This window comes from Bufo gargarizans, chromosome 1, assembly GCF_014858855.1.
Source record: "Bufo gargarizans isolate SCDJY-AF-19 chromosome 1, ASM1485885v1, whole genome shotgun sequence".
NCBI lineage: Eukaryota > Metazoa > Chordata > Amphibia > Anura > Bufonidae > Bufo > Bufo gargarizans.
This window is the reverse complement of record NC_058080.1, coordinates 529,762,548-529,784,729: the sequence shown is the minus strand read 5'-3', so window position 1 is coordinate 529,784,729 and position 22,182 is coordinate 529,762,548. Positions and strand designations below refer to the sequence as shown.

Here is a 22,182-nt window from a genome sequence, read left to right as displayed (position 1 = left end):
ATTGTTCCAGATTCTCTGAATCTTCGGATGATGTTATGCACAGTTGATGATGATAGATGCAAAGTCTTTGCAATTTTTCGCTGGGTAACACCTTTCTGATATTACTCCACTATCTTTCTGCGCAACATTGTCGGAATTGGTGATCCTCTACCCATCTTGGCTTCTGAGAGACACTGCCACTCTGAGAAGCTCTTTTTATACCCAATCATGTTGCCAATTGACCTAATTAGTGTTAATTGGTCTTCCAGCTCTTCGTTATGCTCAAATTTACTTTTTCCAGCCTCTTATTGCTACTTGTCCCAACTTTTTGGGATTTGTTGACACCGTGAAATTTTGAATCAAAGTATTTTTCCTTTAAAATGATACATTTACTCGGATTAAACGTTTAATCTGTCATCTACGTTCCATTACAAATAAAATATTGACATTTGCCATCTCCACATCATTGCATTCAGTTTTTATTCACAATTTGTTTAGTGTCCCAACTTTTTTGGAATCCGGTTTGTATTTTTCAACAGGGCAATGACCCCCAAACACACCTGTAGGCTGTGTAAGGGCTATTTGTCCATGAAGGAGAGTGATGGGGTGCTGCGCCAGATGACCTGGCCTCCACAGTCCCCGGACCTGAACCCAATCGAGATGGTTTGGGGTGAGCTGGACCGCAGAGTGAAGGCAAAAGGGCCAACAAGTGCTAAGCATCTCTGGTAACTCCTTCAAGACTGTTGGAAGACCATTTCAGGTGACTACCTCTTGAAGCTCATCAAGAGAATGCCAAGAGTGTGCAAAGCAGTAATCAAAGCAAAAGGTGGCTACTTTGAAGAACCTAGAATATGACATATTTTCAGTTGTTTCACACTTTTTTGTTATGTATATAATTCCACATGTGTTATTTTATAGTTTTGATGCATTCAGTGTGAATCTATAATTTTCATAGTCATGAAAATAAAGAAAACTCTTTGAATGAGAATGTGTGTCCAAACTTTTGGTCTGTACCTGTATATCACGAAGCCTAGCTTCTATCCCTCATATGCTGCTCTTAGGGCAACATATAACACCTTACATGTTAACGTCAAAGGTATTTTGCTGAATCTTAAGAGTTGCGCCATCTTAGATATTTATAGTATATCCAAAGGATATGCCATAAATGTCTTATCTATTCAGATCCCACCAGCCTCCAGGGGTACCCTGACCACCGCCCAGTGAATGTAGAGTTTGGTTGTGAATATTCCCCATTTAATATCTTCTGGAATAAAAAAAAAAAAAAAAAAAAAGCTGAGCCCACCTGCTTGACTGTTTTCGGAAGTCTCCTGGAAGTGAATCTATCAGACATGTCTAAGGCTACTCTCACACTTGCGCTAGCCTGTTCCGGCCTGCCGGATCCATGCTACCACTAGTCCACCGCGCCGCTAGAAATCTGCTCCTCTGTAATGGCGGTGGGCAGCAGGTCCGGCCGCAGCACGGCAAACAAGGCGAGACAACACTGCTTATTTGATTAGTTCAGGAGGCAGGAGTAACCCCTTCCTCTTGCCCATGATTACCAATGTACTTCAAACAAGTAATACACTATAAAACGGGGGTTACAAGGTTTCCCAGCCTGTTTCAGCAGACAACCGCTGATATATTTGATTGCATCATCAACGTAGGCCCCTGACTTTTATTTTTTATTTTTCTAGGATGGAAGGAGGTGAATTATTTGAGAAAGTAGCAAAATCCAGGCTCAAAGAGTCAACTGTGAAACTGTATTTTTATCAAATTGTTACTGCAGTGCAGGTAAGGCAAATCATATGGCATATCACGCAGCATAATTTACTGTTATCCGCATTGTGCATGAAGAAAGGTACATACGTATGGTTAAAATGGGCACTAAACTTTCAACACACTTTACAATAATCATTAGTACAAGTGAATATTAGAAACTTTGTGAGATATCTTATCAGAGAAAATGTCTCTTTCTCCTCTTGTGAGCAACTACCTTTTGATCTGATCGGTCACCCTAAATTCACAGCTAAAATCTATCTTGAAAGATGTTAAACTGTCAACTTCCTGAGAGATCAGGCTACAAGCTGCCCATATAAGTCTATGGAGCAGGAGAGGAAAGATAGGCATTGCTGCACCTTCTGTCTCCCCAAGTGCTGGATTCACAGTAAGGCTACATGCACACGAACGTTGTTTGTTCCCATGTCCGCTCTATTTTTTTTTTTTTTTTTTTTATTTCCAAAAAATTTATTGGGAAAACTGCAGAACATTTACAGTAAAACAAAGTCTTTACAATCTCTCAATTCTTAGTGACCCAACTAATTATATATAAATATAAATATATTCAGCTCGTCTTTTCATAACATTTAGAAAACCCTCCCCTCCCTCCCCCCCGATTTGTGGTGCGTCAAAGTAGGACCCCTATATATAAAACAACTTGACCTCAGCTAATCGGACCTCCAACCACTCCATATCCTACTCCACTGATGTTCAATTTCCCTCCGTCTATATATAATTTTCTCGTAGTTCTTTACCTTATCAATTAAATTTGTCCATGTATTTATGTCTGGAATGGATCGGGCAAACCAGGTCCGACTGATCAAAACTCTAGCCAACATCAATATTCTACTCAGGAAGATCTTTTGATACTTATGATTTTTTAGTTTGGAAAGATCATTAAGAACAAATACTTGTGGTTCGAAAGGAATTCAAATTTTTAGTTTACACATAATACAATTATTGATACCATTCCAGTAATTTATAAGTTCTGGACAGGTCCATATCATATGGAGAAAGTCTGCTCCTACAGTGTCACATTTGGGACAGTTGGACGTGTCTCTTAACCCGCATTTATTCATCCATAGGGGAGTAATATATAATCTATGGCAAATATAGAATTGTATTAGAACATGGTTAAAGTTCTGGGATAATAAAGATAAATTCCCAAAAATATTCTCCCACCCTTCTATTTGTAAATTCGGACAATCCACCTCCCACGATTTTTGTCCTGGTGAGTGTATATCACTAAACCGTACCTTAAGTAATAACTTATATATATTTGAAATTTTTATTCTAGAAGTGTGCCCCCTACCCAATCATTCAAAAAGGATAAATTATCTATATCCAACAGCCGCTTATCATCCAAACTAGATAACACAGATCGCAATTGAAAATACCTAAACCATGAAAGATTTTTTATATTATGTGTCATTTCTATAAAGGGTTTAATTTCTCTATCTTTAACTACCTGTGAAATATATAAAATTTTATTCTTCTGCCAAAATTTGTCAGCTGCAATTTCATCCAGCCTTTGTAAATACAAATTATGCCAAAGAGGCGTAAATGTAAGTGAACCCTTAACCTTCAACCATGTCCTAGTTGTAGCCCACACCTTAAGGAGTAGTTTTATAGTCTCTCTATAGCCTTGCTCATAACTCTTCAATAGACCAGATTCCAACAAGGTGAAAATATTATTGTGAGCGTGACTATTTACCAACTTCCCCAGCAGTGCGCTGTTCTCTGATTCATAGCACATCAATAACTGGGCTGCAATAAAATACCCCTTAAAGTAGGGGAGATTTAAACCCCCGCACTCCACTGATTTATACAAATATTCCAACTTAATTCGAACTCGCTTTCTTCCCCATATTAAGTCATTAATTATTCTTTCCATAAGTTTAAAATGTTTGTCTTGTATCCAAATAGGTGTATTCCTGAGCACATAAAGAAATTGTGGTAATATCACCATTTTAACCAGTGAAACTCGATCAGCTCTAGACAGGGGAAGTTTCAGCCAGATCCCTATTTTAGCTCTAATCTTTACCATTATGGGGATCAAATTAAGTTCTACAAAGTTTTCGACCCGAGGCGATATAGTCAAACCCAAATATTGAAAAGTATCAACAATATCCAACTGTGTAACAGGAACCTCTTTCTGTGGCAGGGGGTCTATTGGGAGCAGACTGGTCTTGGCCCAGTTTATAAGAAGACCAGACACCTCACCAAATGCTTTAACCATTTGAATAATCCTGGGGAGAGTAGTTTCCGTGTGATCTATAAAAAACAGAACATCATCTGCATATAATGAGATACGGTCTTGTATTCCTAGCGTACCAAATCCTTTAACCTGATCGTCCTGCCTGATGGCCATCGCAAGGGGTTCGATATACATATCGAATAGTAAGGGAGATAATGGGCAACCCTGACGGGTGCCTCTGTTTAACTCGATACAACTAGTCAGAATTCCATTAAGACTCAATTTAGCCCTTGGGGATCTATACAATAACTTAAGAATGCGTATAAACCTCTCTCCAAAGCCCATCCTAGCAAGAACCTTCCAGAGGAAACGCCACTCCACCCTGTCAAAGGCCTTAGAGGCATCCAATGACAGGATGGAGCGGGCGGTCCCCCCAGGGGCCTGGATATTAGAAAAGAGCCGATGTAAATTATGATGTGTACCCTTATTTTGAATAAAACCGCTCTGATCCGGATGGACTATGGAGGAGATGACCCCAGAAAGCCTTGTAGCAAGGACCCTCGCCAAAAGCTTTACATCTGCATTAAGCAGTGAAATTGGTCTATAAGATTCTAGATCTAGAGGGTCCTTGCCTTTTTTTGGAATTAGTATTATTGTAGCCTCCATCATTGAATCTGGTAACATCCCATCCTCCATTGATTCAGCAAAGACCTCCAATAATCTAGGAAAAATACAGTCCCCGTATTTACTATAAAATTCATATGGAAGCCCGTCTGAACCAGGAGTAGAATTAGCTGAACATAGTTTAATAGCTCCCTCAAGTTCCTGAATTGAGACCTCCAATTCTAATGCTTTCTTTTGCGTCTCAGTAATAGTTGAAAAGTTGATCCTATCTAAATAGAAATCTATCTTATCATCTGTAATGTTAGAATCAGCCTTATACAGATCAAGAAAATAATCAAGAAAGGCCTTCTCCACCGGACCCTGTCTAGTGACTATCCTACCATCCCTCACTCGAACCTTGTCTATATGTTTTTTGGGATGTTGATTGGAGATTACTCTGGAGAGAAGTTTACCAGGTCGCCCAGACTCTGAAAAATATTTTTGTCCTTTAAAGAAAAGATTCTGTTGGGCCTTATCCAATAAAAAATTAGCATATGTTTGTGTGGCTTTTTGCATATTTTCCCTATTCTTCTCCGTCTTATTTATATGGAAGGATTCTGTCGCCGACACTACATGTTTTTCTAGATTTTTCTGTTTTTTTCCGTATTCCCTTCTAAGGTTCGTGATATTACTAACCATCAGTCCCCTCATGTACGCCTTAAAGGTATCCCATACCACTTGAATTTTTGCTGAGCCGTAGTTAATATCCCAGAATCGGCCTATTTCATTTTGAATTATATCATGTGTCTTTATAACTGATAGCCAGTAAGGGTTTAGTCTAAAGGAAAGTTTTGGTGTATATCTTTCCTGAGACAAGCATAATTCAAGTAATAGCGGAGAATGGTCAGATATTGACCTTGTTTCATATTTCATTCGTTTTATCAGTTTCACATATTTGCTATTTATCAATACAAGATCTATTCTAGGACAACGATTTACCTGCTTTACTAAAGCATGAAAAAACCCTTTTCCCCTGTCCCAGATGTTCCCAAGCGTCCTCAAATCCAGCCTCCAGGCAAAACCGTGCCAGGGGAGACCCCTGGACCGGACTGTCTCTCCCAGCACTCATAGAAACCCTGTCACGTAGAGGATCGATGACACAGTTAAAATCGCCGATAATCAATGTTGGACATTCTGGCCATTTATCCATAAATAATAGAAGAGAATTAAGAACCAAAAAAGAAAATGGCGGAGGGATATAGACAAAGGCCAAAATACATAACTCTCCCCCTAACCTACAATATAAAAAAATAAATCTCCCCTGTTGGTCGACAGAGGATGCCTCACAAACGAAGTCTATAAGTCTATGTATCAACACCGTAACACCTCTCGAGTAATTGGTGAGGGTAGAATGATACGTATGCGCAGCCCATCCCCTGTCGACCACTCTAGTGGTCTCCTCAGTAAGATGGGTCTCTAACAGGCAGACTATTGCTGGTAGATGGGCCTGAGTCAGGTCAAAAACCGCTTGTCTCTTACCTCTTTCCCCCAAACCTCGTACATTCCAAGCAAAAATTCTAATCATCGTCATCAACAATGGTTAAATGGAGGATCAGGAGAGAGGGAGAAAAGAAGAAAAAAGAAAAAAAAATAGTAAACTGAAAAAAGGGAAACCACACCCACTTTGACGCACCACAACCCAACCCCCCCCCCCTCACCCCCCTCCCACAAGCAATCCACCACATATTGTAGTAGATTTCTTTCCTATGACCAACCCTCGACACTCCCCCCACTCAGCCACCCCCGCACCGCCATTAAGAAGCAAAGAAAACAACATTTAGGGGTATAAGCCCCTTATAATACTAATTAATTATTCCCGCCAGATCATAACCCAATTGAGTCATCAATTGTTTCGATCAAGCCAGTCCGCGGCTTCTTCTGAGGTGTCAAAAAAAAGGGTTTTATCTTCAAAAACAATCCGCAATTTGGCCGGGAATATAAGAGAATATATAATATCCCTTTCTCTTAGCCTCTTTTTAACAGTCATAAATGTGCGTCTCTTTTCTTGTATTTCTTTCGAAAAATCAGGGAAAAAGGCCAGTCTAATCCCGTTATACAAAACCGGTGAAGCTTCCCTCGCCCTTCTCAGGAGGACATCTCTGTCCCCTGTAGTCAATAATTTAGCAAGGATTGTCCGAGGTTGTCTCCCTGGAATTGGTTTTCCTCCTGGGACCCGATGAGCTCTTTCAATCATAAAAAGAGGAGAAAATGACTCTTTCCCAAAGTTCTCAAGAATTAATTTCTGTACAAATTGGGTTGGATTTTTCTCTTCCACACCCTCTGGAATCCCTATTATTCTCACATTGTATCTTCGTGACCTATCCTCAAGGTCCACTAGCTTTTTCTTCAAAAGATTATATTCCGCTTTAAATGCGGAAACTTCCGTATTTATTTTTTTGGATTCCTTCTGTATAAGGGTGACGGAACTTTCAAGGATGTTGACTCTGTCTCGCATTTTGGACAAATCATCTTTTATTAGTCCCACATCAACTTGAATAAACCCAAGTTGGGTTGTGACCGCCTGTATTAAATCCCCGTTCTGTTTAACTGCTAGGAGTATTTCTTCCAGCGGAGAAGAGTTGTCATTAGGGATAACTTCCCCCATTATGCCGTCTTCTTCTTCAGGGTATCTAGCGCCTTTTTGTGTTTCTAGCACAGTTACCTCTGAATCATCATTTTTTTTTGCGAAAAATTCCTTTTGTCCGCCCCTCGTATTGACCCTAGGAGACCTCAGAAACTGGTCCAATTTTGTTGGTTCAGCAGTTTTGGACCCGTGTTTCTGTCCTGATAGATCAGTCGAGCGCCTAAAGGCTTTTGGGCCCATATCTTATTCCTTTTTTTTTTTTTTTTTACTATATTTATTTTATTTTATTCTTCTCTTTTTTTTTTTTTTTTTTCCCCCTTATTCCGCCTCTTTCTCTCCTTTTAAGTATATATATTTTCTTCTTTGCTCTCCTTATTTATTTTTTTTTTTCCTTATCCCCCCTCCTTTTTTTTTTCCTACTGCCTTCTTGTTAGTTCTTGTTTTCTTTTCTTCTTTTTTTTCCTCCTTTCTTTTTTTTTCCTCCCCCTTTTTTTTTTTTGTCCGCTCTTCTTTATACTCTTTCACCTCTTTTTTTTTTTTTTTTCCTTTTTTTTTTTTTTTTTCCACCTTATGCTTTAAACTCTATAGTTCACTTTGTTATAATCATAGGTAACTTTATCAATCTCCAGTCAAGGTTAGTAGGAGTCAGCAGTCATGGGGAGGTTAGTCACCACAACATCAAAGGGGAGACATAGCAAATCGAGGAAAAAAGCTGAGAACACGAGGAGAGAGGCAGATCGTGTAAAATAACAAAAGGAGAGAGCAAGAAAAATCGGCAACAGTCCTAGGTATAATTCTTCACCTTAAAACATCTTCTCCAACAAACCATCAGGTAGGGGGAACACAGAGGTTACTCACTCTGACACCAAGAGGGGAGCAGCAGATCAGCAGGAACCGGAGGCGGACTCCACGGGGGGGAAAAAAAAAACTCCAAATAGCAGACTGTTCCCGACGACATGGAGGGTAAGAGGAGGAAGCGGCAGGAGCGGCAGAACCAGCAGAAAGCCAAAGGCAGCCCCCGCATCCGAGCCCAGCAGTCGGTAGCAGCAGAGTGGCAGGCTTAGACGAGAGGCAACAACGCCACAGCTCAACAACAATCAATACCCGGTCACAGAGAGGGTCACAGAGAGGGTGCAGGGAGGATTCGGCACAAGGACGCCAGCATGGTCAAAGCGGCGGGGTAGCTGAGCAGTCGGGGAAGCCGGGAGCGCGACGTCCACTACGTCATCACGTCTTCCAACCATGTCCGCTCTATTTTTAATTTTTTGCGGATAGGATTTATTCCAATGGGTCCTCCAAAAACAGCTGTCCTCATCAGTATGTCCGTTCCGTAGCCCTGCAAAAAAAATAAGTCCTATTCTTGTCCGTTTTAGGCATGGATCCGCAAAAAAAAAAAAAAAACTGGTGGCAATTTGCGGACCGCAAACACATACGGTATTGTGCATGTAGCCTAACACTGCACATTGAGATAAAAAATATACTGGGCACTCACACTATAAGTAGAACCATGTGATTGAAGAGCTATGCCTAATATTCAATTGATAGATTTATTAACATAACCATACATTTAACATATATACGAATAAAAATATCCCCGCAATCGAGCGCATACAACTTCTACATATACTGCTTGGACGACCTAAAAAATGATGTAGGTAATACCTAAAATAGTGGATTAATAAAGATCAGTGCGACAATAATATTAATCATCCTGCGGCTAAAATCCTTAATCGCATTTAATAATATAATATCATAGGAGCCATTAGATTATTGCCAGTATTCACTTGATAAAGGATTTGGATCCGCTATTAGGGACAAAGTTACTGAGTCTCTGAAAGTCCACTTCACAATGAGTGTTTAAAGCGGCGTCCCGCTCTTACTCACTGTTCGGTAATTACTTTTGCAGTCTTCCACTGCTGAAGTTCCGGTTCACTGTGTCTGAAGAAAACTTGCTCCCAGGTTGTGTCTGTCACCGGTCTGTATGGCGGCACATGAGGGGTTAATTGTACGGATCACAGCCCCCTGTAAGAGATCCGGGGCTGCCAGGCAGCAGGGGGCAGTAATGTACGCAGTTCGTAGTATATTCTAAGTAGAAGCGTCCCCATCACTATGGGAATGCCTCTGTGTTAGAATTTACTGTTGGATCTGAGTTTTCACGAAGTGAAAACTCAGCTCTGAAAAAGCTTTTATGCAGAGGGATCTTCGGATCCGTCTGTATGAAAGTAACCTACGGACACGGATGCCAATCTTGTGTGCATCCGTGTTTTTTCACGGACCTATTGACTTGAATGGGTCCGTGAACCGTTGTCCGTCAAAAAAATAGGACAGGTCCTATTTTTTTTGACGGACAGGATGTACCCCAAAATAATACCAATAAAACTGTCACCTTATCCTGTATTTTCCAAAATGAGGTCACTTTTTGGGAGTTTGTACTGTAGGGGTGCATCAGGGGGCATTAAATGGGACATGGTGTCTAAAAAACAATCCAGCAAAATCTGCCCTCCAAAAACGATATGGCGCTCCTTTTCTTCTGCGCCCTACTGTGTGCCCTTAGAGCAGTTTACCATTACATGTGGGGTGTTTATGTAAACTGCAGAATCAGAGTAATAGATATTGAGCTTTCTTTGGCTGTTTTACAGAAAATGTCAGTTTTGAATACCTTGAGGCGGGTGTCGTTTTTTAAATTCAGCCACTTATGGGTGTAAGCCCAACAGTGACTTCATAACTTAACTGGTCCTTAACCCCTTAAAGACCAAGCCAGTTTTCACCATAACGACCAAGCCACATTTTGCAAATCTGACATGTTTCACTTTGTGGTAATAACTCTGGAACGCTTTCTTTATCCAAGCAATTCTGAATTTTTTTTCCCTTATGCCCATAACAGCACCTTTGAGAGACATTTAAAATTTTAAAAATTGTGAATTTTTCCCAAATTTTCTGTAAATTTGGGAATTTTTATAAATATAGGTGAAACATTGACTCAAATTTAACACTAAAAATAGTAAATGTCACGAAAAAAATGTAAGATTACTTACCTTTTACTCACTTTTCCATGAGCCCATGAAAGCACCCTTGAGAGACCGCCTCCTTCCAGGACAGGAAACTTTTGTTGAGACCACTTAAGAAGGTATACCTCCCCCATACCACAAGTTTGCTGTCCTATGGATAGGACGTTTTGTGGAGAGCTGAGTTTGGCTGCAGGAGTCCAGCAGGCACTTTGTTTCAGGGGTTACCTGGTGTGGTGTAAGTCTCTAGGAGCCGCCTGCTAAGTCTGGGGTTCATCCTTCTGGGTCCTGGATTTTCATAGGGTCGGTGTTCGTGGGCAGTCCCAGCATAACTGGGAGGAGATGCTGACACGCCGCATCCTCCTGGCGGTGTTCAGGAGGTCCAGGGCCTTTACTCTGCCTTCCTCCCTTTTCTCGAAGCTTACAGAGGCAAGGAGGGCGAGGTTTGAGTTATTCGCGTGCCCTGCGCGCAAACCAGAATGCACACCGCGTGCGTTCCAAATACCGGAAGTTGTGTCTCTCAACTTCTGGAAGTAGGAAAAGATTCTCCTACTGAGGCGGCATGGGTGCATCGGCAGGTACCTGACCTCTGGGTATTTAAACCCTTCAGCGCCGGGCTGGTCAGAGGGAGCTTAGCCAGCATACTATCATGGATGATGAGTACCCAGCGCGCTGAAGTCCAGGAGAGTCATGATCCTAGACCGTTATTCCTGGTGGGGTAAGGTGGTCAATCCACAACTTTTGTTATCTGACCAGATTTAATGGGGGTTATTCTCTTATTTTATTTGTAGAATATCAGAGGGCTCCAGGAAAGCTACTACTAAATCCAAAGGGAGGGAATGTGCTGTGTGTAAGAAAAATCTCGCTCCTTCTTGGTCTAATTTACTTTGTCAGCATTGTGTGGACAAAGTCGTAGAAGAGGAATCCCCATCTTTACTTCAGAGTATCAAAGATATTTTCAAATCTGAAGTTTCTGATTCAGTGAAAATGTTTAAGAAATGTATCCCTTCCTCAGCCTCGGGCAAACAGGGTCATGCTAGTATAATATCTGATTAAGATGAGAATGAGCAGGGAGAAATCCTGGAAAATTCAAGCTCATCTTCTAATGAAGACAGCACGAGTAGACCTCTATTTTTCCCTGAGGACATTGAATCCCTGCTGAAAGCCATTAGAGCTACTATGAAAGTAGATGTACCTAGAGAGAATACTTAATTCAGAGGGAATGGAATAAGCCTGACAAGAAATTCTTTTTTTCTTAAGAATGTCAAAAGAAAATGCCCCTTTTGATGAGGGCGAGTCCTCCTGTTTGAATAGGCCTCCTAAACTAGACGCCCCTATTGCCAAAATGTAAAAAAAAAATCTTACCTTTTGAGGATCTTGATACTCATTAAAACCAAATATTGCTACTACCTCTACTGCCAGATCATTAAAATTATGGCTACAAGAGCTGGAGTCCCATATCCAAGATAAAACCCCAAGGGACCATCATTAAATCAGTAGACCTCATTTCCAATGCTTCGGCGGATGCTTTAAAGTTAGTGCCAGGTCAGCTGCCCTATTCAATTCGGCGAGAAGAGCTGTTTGGCTTAAAGGATGGTCGGGTGACTCCGGTTCAAAGAATAAACTTTGCTCTCCCATGTCAAGGAGATTATCTCTTTGGGCCTGTATTGGATGACCTTTTAAGAAAAGTCGTCTGATAACAAAAAGCGTTTCCCTGTTTCCAGACCTCCAAAAAGACAGCAGTTTTTTTTTCGCGGGAACAAAAAAATCTTACAATACAGAAATAATTTTCGACAAGAAAACAAAAATGGAAGAAATAAAGGATTCCTCTTTAACTCGGTCTGCCTCTAGACCCAAGGACAGTCGGCAATGATGTTTTTTGTCCAGTGGGGGAAAGACTTTCTCTCTTTTCGAAAATGGAAAGAGATCCCGTTAAGCCTGTGGATTTTAGGCATCATAAAAGATGTGTTTCGTCAGGAGTTTGGCCCCCCCAAAAAAAGCTGCGCATTAACCCTTGATGTGCCGCGCTGACCGCGGCACGTGCGATGTCGGGCGGGGATCGGGAGCTGCCATCAGGTCCCCATGCTGCTGTGACGGGGACTCGATGGCATGGAAGGCAACGCGATTCTTTCCTTGGGCATCAGGGCTGCCTTACGATGTTGAGCCTGTGATCTCACAGGCAGGAAGCTGTATGAGTAATGCACACTGTATTACACATACAACCAATGCATTCCAATACAGAAGTATTGGAATGCATTGTAAAGGGGATCAGACCCCTAAAAGTTGAAGTCCCAAAGTGGGACAAAAAATAAAGTAAAAAAGTCATTTTCCACAAATAGTTAAAAAAAAAATTGTAACAAATATTGGGTATCGCCGGGTCCGTATCGTCCGGCTCTATAGACATAACACATGACCTAACCCCTCAGATGAACACCGTAAAAATAAAAACTGCTAAATAAAACTTTTTTGTCACCTTACATCACTAAAAGTACAACACCAAGCAATCAAAGAGGCGTGTGCCCGCCAAAATAGTACGAATCTGAATGTCACCTCATCCCGCAACAAATGAGCCACTACCTAAGACAATAAAAAAATATGGCTCAAAATATGGAGAAGACACTAAAACAATGTTTTTTTTGGCTTTGTTTTTGTGTAAAACTTAAGTAAAAAAAAAAAAAGTATACATATTAGGTATTGCCGTGTCCGTAATAACCTGCTCTATCAAAAATATCACATGACCTAACCCCTCAGGTGAATACCGTAAAAATAAAAAATAGTGTGTGAAAAAAGCCAATTTTGTTGGTCTCCTTACATCACAAAAAGTGTAATGGCAAGCAATCAAAAAGTCATACGCACCCCAAAATAGTACTAATCAAATCGCCATCTCATTCAGCAAAAATCATACCCTACCTAAGATAATCGCCCCAAAACTGAAAAAACTATGGCTCTGACTATAGAGACACTAAAACATGATTTTTTTTTTGTTTGTTTTGTTTCAAAAATGAAGTGTAATAGCAAGCGATCAAAAAGTCATATGCACCCTATAATAGTACCAATCAAACAGTCATCTCATCCTGAAAAAAATGAGGCCCTACACAAGACAGTCGCCCCAAAAAAAAAAACCAAAAAAAAAATGCGGCTTTCAGAATGTGGGGACACTAAAAAATATATTTTTTTCAAAAATGCTTTGTTATGTAAACCTGAAACAAACAACATTAGTATTGTCGCATCCGTATCAACCTGCTCTATAAAAATACCACATGATCTAACCTGTCAGATGAATGTTGTAAATAACAAAAATAAAAACAATGCGCAATGTGGGGTGTTTCTGTAAACTACAGAATCAGGGCAATAAATATTGAGTTTTGTTTGGCTGTTAATCCTTGCTTTGTAACTGGAAAAAATTGATTAAAATGGAAAATCTGCCCAAAAAGTTAAATTCTGAAATTTCATCTCTATTTTCCATTAATTCTTGTGTGGACACCTAAAGGGTTAACAAAGTTTGTAAAATCAGTTTTGAATATCTTGAGTGGTGTAGTTTGTAAAATGGGGTCATTTTTGGGTGGTTTCTATTCTGTAAGGCCCTTTTCACACGTACGCAATTTTGTTTCACATTTTGAAGAACGGAATTGCGGACCTATTCATTTCTATTCTATTCTATTCTTGTCCACAATTGCAGACAAGAATAGGCATATTCTATTAGTGCCGGCGATGTGCGGTCCGCAAAATGCGGACCGCACATTGCCGCGTCTGTGTTTTGTGGATCCGCAAAACACGTTACGGACGTATGAATGGAGCCTTAGGGGTCTATACACACGTCTGCAAAATGGGTCCGCATCCGTTTCACAATTTTGCGGATCAGGTGCAGGCACATTAATTTTCAATGGGACAGGAATGTGCTGTCCGCATCCTTGCTTCTGTTTCCGCAAAAAATAGAACATGTCCTATTCTTGGCCGCAATTTCTGACAAGAGTTGGCATTTTCTATTATACTGCCTGCGATGTGCCGTCCGCAAATTGCGGAATGCACATTGCCAGTATCCGTGTTTTGCGGATCTGCAGAACACTTACGGACATGTGAACGGACCCTTAGCCTCACAAAGTGACTTCAGACCCTAACTGGTCCTGTAAAAGTGGGTTGCTTCTAAGCCTTCTAACGTCCCCCAAAAATAAAATGGTATTCCCAAAATGATCAAAACATGAAGTAGACATATGGGGAATGTTAAAGGGAACCTGTTACCGGGATTTTGTGTATAGAGCTGAGCATATGGGTTGCTAGATGGCTGCTAGCACATCCACAATACCCAGTCCCCATAGCTCTGTGTGCTTTTATTGTGTAAAAAAAACTATTTGATACATATGCAAATTGACCTGAGATGAGTCCTGTATGTGAGATGAGTCAGGGACAGGACTCGTCTCAGGTTAATTTGCATATGTATCAAATCGGTTTTTCTACACAATAAAAGCACACAGAGCTATGGGGAATGGATATTGCGGATGTGCTAGCGGCCATCTAGCAACCCATGTCCTCAGCTCTATACACAAAATCCTGGTGACAGGTTCCCTTTAAGTAGTAACTATATTTTTAGAGGTATTACTATCTATTATAAAAGTTGAGAAATTGAAATTTTTCTAAATGTTTTTGTAAATTTTTAATATTTTTATAATTAAAAATACATTTTTATGACTCAATTTTACCACTGTCATGAAGTACAATATGTGACGAGAAAACAATATCAGAATGGCCTGGATAACTTTAAACGCTTTTACTTATCACCACATAAAGTGACACATGTCAGATTTGCAAAAAATTGCCTGGTCCTTAAGGTGAAAAATTTCAGGGTCCTGAAGGGGTTAAAGTAGGTTGTGATACCTCATAAATAGTTGTTTCTGTACATTTCTCAATGTCTACTTCATGTTGGCATCATTTAGAAAATGTCCTTATTTTTCAGGAAGTTGGAAGGCTTAGAATTTTAAAAGCAGTTCTTAAAAGTTTTAAGAAAATTTCCAAATCCCACTTTTTAAGGACCAGTTCAATTATAATCATTTTGTGGGAACCACCCATAAATGACCCCATTTTAGAAACGACACCCTTCAAGTTATTCAAAACTGGCTCTTACAAACTTTAACCCTTTAGGTGTTCCACAAGAATGACAGGAAAATGGAGGTGAAATTTCAAAAAATATTTTTGCAGGTTTTCCATTTTAATCTATTTTTCCCTGTAACACAGCAAGGGTTAACAGCCAAAGAAAACTATTAGGCTAGGTCTACACGACGACATTTCATGCGACAGATAGGGCACAACTACACTGCAACATTTGTCGCACGACAATTTTTATAATGATAGTCTATGGTGTCGCAATGAAACATGCAACAGTCGCAGAAAAATCCATCCCGAATTGATTTTTTGCGACTGTCGCGTCGCAGTGCGACACCATAGACTATCATTATAAAAATTGTCATGCAACAAATGTCGTTGTGTAAACCTAGCTTTACCCATTCAAGAATATTCCACTTCTTTGCTTTAATAAAGCCCTTGGGTTGCTTTGGCTTTATATTTTGGGTCCTTGTCCATCTGTATTATGAAACGCCGACCAATCAATTTGGCTGGATTTGAGCACACAGTATGTCTCTGAAAACCCCAAAATTAATCTGGCTGCTTCTTTCCTGTGTCACATCATCAATAAACACTAGGGACCCAGTGCCACTGGTAGCCATGCATGCCCAAGCCATCACACTTCTGCCTCCATGTTTTACACATGAGGTGGTATGCTTTGGATCATGAGCTGTACCATGCCTTCGCCATACTTTTTTCTTTAGATCATTCTGGTAGAGGTTGATCTTGGTTTCATCTGTCCAAAGAATGTTCTTCCAGAAGTGTGCTGGTTTTTTAGGATATATTTTTTTTTTAGCAAAGTCCAATCTGGCCTTATTCTTGAGGCTTATGAGTGGCTTGCGCCGTGCAGTGAACCCTCTGTATTTACTTTCTTGCAGTCTTCTCCTTATAGTAGATTTGGATATTGATACGCCTATATCCTGGAGAGTGTTGTTCACTTGGTTGGCTGTTGTGAAGGAGTTTCTCTTCACCATGGTGGTAATTCTGCGGTCATCCACCACTGTTGTCTTCCGTGGACGACCAGGTCTTTTTGCATTGTTGAGGTCACCAGTGCTTCTTTCTCGGGATGTACCAAGCTGTAGATTTTGCCACTCCTAATAGTGTAGCAATTTCTCGGATGTTTTTTTTCTGTTTTCGCAGATGAAGGATGGCTTTTTTCACCTGCATGGAGAGCTCCTTTGACCGCATGTTTACTTTTCAGCAAAATCTTCAAAATGCAAGCACCACACCTCAAATCAACTCCAGGCCTTTTATATGCTTAATTGAGAATTAAAAAATTAAGTAATTGCCCACACCTGCCCATGAAACTTTGAGTCAATTGTCCAATTTACTTTTGGTCCCTTTAAAAACAGGGTGCCACATTTTCATAAAGGAATTCAAGAGGGGCCTGGATGTATTTCTGGAGTGTAATAATATTACAGGCTATAGTTGATCCAGGGAGTTATTCTGATTGCCTGATTGGAGTCGGGAAGGAATTTTTTATTCCCTTAAAGAAGGGAAATTGGCTTCTACCTCTTTTTTTTTTCTCCTTCCTCTGGATCAACTTGCAGGATGACGGGCCGAACTGGATGGACAAATGTCTTTCTGCCTCATGCACTATGTTACATTTAAAGGAGCTAAAACTCCTAAACCCTTCATCCAATTTTAATGTGGATGCCCTCAAATTAAAGCTAAAAGTCTGGACTTTATGTCCATATCCATTATATAACTATGACTTTTTAATATGTTTTGGTAAACGGGTAATAAAAACAAAATTTGTGTCAGTGTCCAAATATATATAGACCTAACTGTGTATGGGGAATTCTAAGTAATACATATTTAATGAGGTATCACTTTCTGTTTTAAAAGTAGAGAAATAGAATTTTTGCGAACTGTGTTTTTTTTTCCTTTCAAAATTTTAGGTAAATTTTAGATTTTTTTCATAAAGGTGAAATATATTGACTAAAATTTATGAAGTTCAATATGTCACGAGAAAACAATCTCAGAATGGCTTGAATAAGTAAAAGTTATTACCACATAAAGTGACGCATGTCCGATTTGCAAAAAATGGCCTGTGTAGGAGGGTGAAAACTTGATCAGGACAGAAGGGGTTAAAAAAAGAACTTATTGACTTGCTATATTGTCGATCTGTGCTTGCTACTGGGGAGAAATGTGGCCGTGTAAAAGGAACCCTACAGAGGAAAAGGTTTTTTTTTCTCTAAAGTTTAGAGAAAATGCAGTTATACAAAAAAAAAATCTGTGATGTTGAGTATGCAGTATCTGACATGTTATACTGTAATGTTTTATTCATTGAAGTTTTAACCAAATCTTGCCTTTTAGTATCTGCATGATAATGGAATCATACATCGTGATCTGAAACTTGAGAATGTCTTGCTCTCCTCAGTTAATGAGGAATGTTGTATAAAGGTGCGTTCCATAAGCTTTTTCAGTTTTGTTTGATATCATTGGGGGGAAGCCATAGAAAAACAAGGAATATACCGTATTTTTCACCCTATAAGACGCACCGGCCCATAAGACGCACCTAGGTTTTTAAGGAGGGAAATAAGAAAAAATATATTTTGAACCAATAGATGTGCTTTTGGTGGGTTTTGAACTAATTGTGGTCTGTGGATGGCGCACTGTTATGGGGAATCTGTGGGTGACGAACTGTTATGGGGGATCTGTGGGTGACACACTGTTATGGGTGATCTGTTGGTGACACTTATGGGGGATCTGTGGGTGGCTCTTATTGGGGTCTCTGGATGGCACTGTTATGGGGATCTGTGTATGACACATATATAGCATCTTAAGCTATGTGTCATCCACAGATCCCCTCCATAACAGTGTCCCTGTAGTGAATGACCCTCAATACAAGGGGTGGGGGTCGCATCTGCTTTTATAATGACAGCGGGGCCTGTGCAGTGACTGTATTCTACTACACGGGCCCTGCTCACTGTATAATCGTATCTGTATTCTGTAATAGTTAATTATGTATATATACTGGTAATCTCATAATCAGCGCTACTTACAACTACAGAGGTAGGAGGGAGGAGGCAGGACGGGCGCTGGCAGCGTGAGTCACTACGTCATGCGCCCACGCCGCCGACTTTATTCATAAAATGGGCGGCGCAGACACGTGACATAGTGAGTGACGCGCCGCCCGTCCTCCAAGCCTGCCTCCTCTCTGCTACCGAGCGATTGTAGTTGTAAGTAGCGCTGATTATCCGATTACCGGTATATACACAATTAACTATTATAGAATACAGATACGATTATACAGTGAGCGGGGCCCGTGTAGTAGAATACAGTCACTGCACGGGCCCCGCTGTCATTATAAATGCAGATGCCGGCCCCCAGCCCCTCCTCCCTCACAGCTGATACACCCGCCGCGCGGCATCGCGGCGTGTGTATCATTGAAAACACTGCAAAATCAGCACCATTCGCCCCATAAGACGCACTGCTATTTTCCCCCCACTTTTTTTGGGGGGGGGGGGGGGAGTGCGTCTTATAGGGCGAAAAATACGGTAGCTTTTTGTAGTATATTTTTTTCAATAGTGATGTAAGGACACATTACGAAATGAGGACAACTCATGTTGGTGCAAAAAAATGGCCAGTTTCTCAATGTAATGTAAACTACAAAATATATTTGGCTTAAGTCACTGCATACTAGCCACCTTTCTCTTCACCCAGGCTGTATTACACGTTCATCAGTATTTTATCAGCAGCCATATATTTTTTTATATTTTTACCTGCACCACAGCCATATTTTTTTCTTACATGACTGACCATAATACTGCTCCTCACATGTGTGGTATGTAGAAGGAACGGTATGTACAGTATTAGCTGTTAGGGAGTGTCTTGAGACCCACAGCAGCTATTAGCTCTGGCCGAGACTCTTCAGCCCTATTAGTTTACTAAGAAAGGATGGTGTTGGGCTAATTGTAACATAGTCTACTGTAAAATCCAGCTGGAGAAAACATGCTTTGATGTCACCAGTGGATCACAAGCTAAACAGTTGCAAGAAAAAGTGAACCCTTTGGAATTACCTGGATTTCTGCATTGTGGTCTCTCTGTTATTAAAGTCACAATTATAGGCAAATAGAATCTTATTAAACTATTGACACAAACAGTTGTACCATTCATGTCTTTTATTGAGCACATTGGCCCACATTTACTATTGTGGTTGCACCTAAGGCTGCATTAGTAAGTGCTATATAATCATCTAACATACACATTGATCAACAGTACTTTGAAAGTGTCCAATCCCTTTAACCGCCACAGTTTTCCCCAAATCTAGCTTGGGCTCTGAAAAAAGTACTTCACTGTTTTGCCTGAGCTCCTCAGAATAGGTCATCAATATCTGATTGGCTCCCTTGTCTCAGCTGTGCTTGATATTGCAGCTCAGTCCTATTCACTTAACTTGGACTATTCTGCAAAGAAAGCTATGTGACTGATGGACGTGATGTCACACGCCTAGTGAAAGGCAGTGGTACTCAGTGGTGATAGGGTACTGGGAGTCAGAACCCCACAGACGATATATCCCGAGGATATCATCAATTATTAAGTCCCGGTAAACCCATTTGTGGCGATGAGATTGGGAGTGTGGTGTTCACAGATGTTTTTAACATTAAATAAGGGCACAGAAATCCTGGTTACTGACAAGTCTGCACTTTTCAAGAAAGATTGGTTAGTGTGAGCCATGTCTCGCTGCAAACAACTTTCTGAAGACATGTTATAGAGATGCATAATGCTAGAAAAAGCTGCAAAAGAATTACCAAAGACCTGTGTGTGCATCAATACACAAGTCAAATTATCTAGCAATGGAAGAAATGCATTACTTTTGCTACTCTACCTAGGAGTGGGCATCCTGGTAAGAGCACAAAGGACAATCCTGAAAGAGGTGAGAGAGAATCCAAGGGTAACAGCGAAAGACCTCTAGAAGACTCTAAAAACTGTAAAAACCTATGCTCATTTGTGCACTGTTAGTTTAGGATAATGAATGTAGTATCCGCTGTGTTTATCCTCCAGATGATGTCGCTTTTTCCCTGCACCTATGTTCTTTTAAATCATGTTTGTCTACAACTGAGACTTGGGTGGTAACAGTTTGACCACGTTCACTAGTAATTCCCAAGGGTTCGATTACTCTTTTGCAACTGTATTTGGCCATAACTGGTATACACCATCAACAATATGTTTCCTGTGAAGTGTAAAACCGAACATCTAAGTTCAATCCCTGTAATTCATTTTACAGATCACGGATTTTGGGCAGTCCAAAATTCTTGGTGAAACCTCATTAATGAGGACTTTGTGTGGGACACCTACTTACTTGGCTCCTGAGGTGTTAAACACGGCTGGGACAGGTGGATATAGTAGAGCGGTGGATTACTGGAGTTTAGGAGTCATTCTCTTTGTCTGGTAACTATGCATACGTGTAAATTAGTGACTGCAAGAATTCATTTCATTAAACAAGGATCTGTTGATGTAAACATCTTGAATTGATTTGGAATAATCAAAATATAAGACGTTTTTCTGAATATTAGTAGTTCTTGATTTCCAGTGTGATTAATACCACTTCTGTAATATCCATGTTTTAATCCTACTCTAATTAAAGCTGTCAATGTGACTTTAGGATGCAGTGTAACAGTAACACTTTTGCACAGTGTATAAACTTAACATGGATAAAACAGAATTTATAATCTACCCCATTTTGCTCAAAACCCCCAACAGACTTGTCTATCACAATCAATGGCTGCACACTCTCCCCTGTCAACCAAGTCCGCTGCCTTGGAGTGACTTTGGATTCGGCCCTCTCCTTCAGACCGCACATTCAAGCCCTTTCCACCACCTGCTGCCTCCAATTCAAAAATATCTTCTGCATTCTTCAACCGTGAGTCTGCAAAAATGCTTGTACATGCCTTCATCATCTCCCGCCTAGGCTACTGAAACATCCTCCTCTGTGGCCTTCCATCTAGCGCACTCACACCCCTCCAATCTATCCTCAACTCGTGCCAAACTAATCCACCTCTTCCACCCCCACCCCCGTTACTCCTCTGCCAATGCCTTCAATGGTTCCCCATTGCCCAGCAAATTCAGTTCAATATTATATCAAATACATATAAAGCCATCCACAACTTGTCCCCTCCATACATCTCCAAGCTACTTTCCCGATACATCTCCACACGCAATCTCCGATCCTCACAAGACCTCCTTCTCTCCTCTCCTTTTATCTTCCCACAATTGCCTCCATGATTTCTCTCGTGCATCTCCACACTCTGGAACTATCTACCCCAACATATCAAACTCTCAGTGGAATCCTTCAAAAAAAAAAAAAAATGAAAACCCACCTCCTCAGACAAGCCTACACCCAGTGACCCTGCTGCTGCTATACCGCCATGACCAGCTTTACCCTCACCTACTGTGTCCTTCCTCCATAGCTCGTAGATTGTAAGCCCTCATAGGCAGGGCCCTCTCCTTCTGTACTAGTCTTGTTCATGCTTATGTATGTATACCCCTCATCATATGTACAGCGCCATGGAATGAATGGCGCTTTAATAATATTACAAAGCATAAGCATTTAATTTTTTGAACCTTAAATTTAAATCAGTAGCCTTTTGTTTAATTGCTGTAGGAAATATTGTAGCATAGCAAACTATATGTACCAGTAAATTCCTGTGCAGTATAATGCATATTTTCATAAAGAAGTCCTGCAGACATTTCCTACAACTGCTTTCTTAACAAAATGTGGCATATCTGTGTGCCTTTTAATATGTTTATAGATTAGTGTGTTACTCACTGCAGGTCCCTTGTGAAAGTAAAAAATTCTTAAATCCAGACCTATGAGGTACTGGAGGACTAGTCTTGAGGTGCACTGTTCTACTCGGAGC

The 22,182-nt window shown here is 40.5% G+C and overlaps 1 protein-coding gene across 2 annotated transcripts in view; it reads left to right on the top strand.

Annotated features, from left to right (window-relative positions):
• CHEK2 (checkpoint kinase 2) overlaps positions 1-22,182 on the top strand; it is a 92,725-nt gene that overhangs the window by 61,193 nt on the left and 9,350 nt on the right. For both annotated transcript variants that reach the window (XM_044275402.1, XM_044275401.1), the window contains exons 9-11: positions 1,674-1,770; positions 17,639-17,725; positions 20,550-20,713. In XM_044275402.1, the coding sequence (XP_044131337.1) occupies positions 1,674-1,770; positions 17,639-17,725; positions 20,550-20,713 (348 nt within the window). The remainder of the gene's footprint in view (positions 1-1,673; positions 1,771-17,638; positions 17,726-20,549; positions 20,714-22,182) is intronic.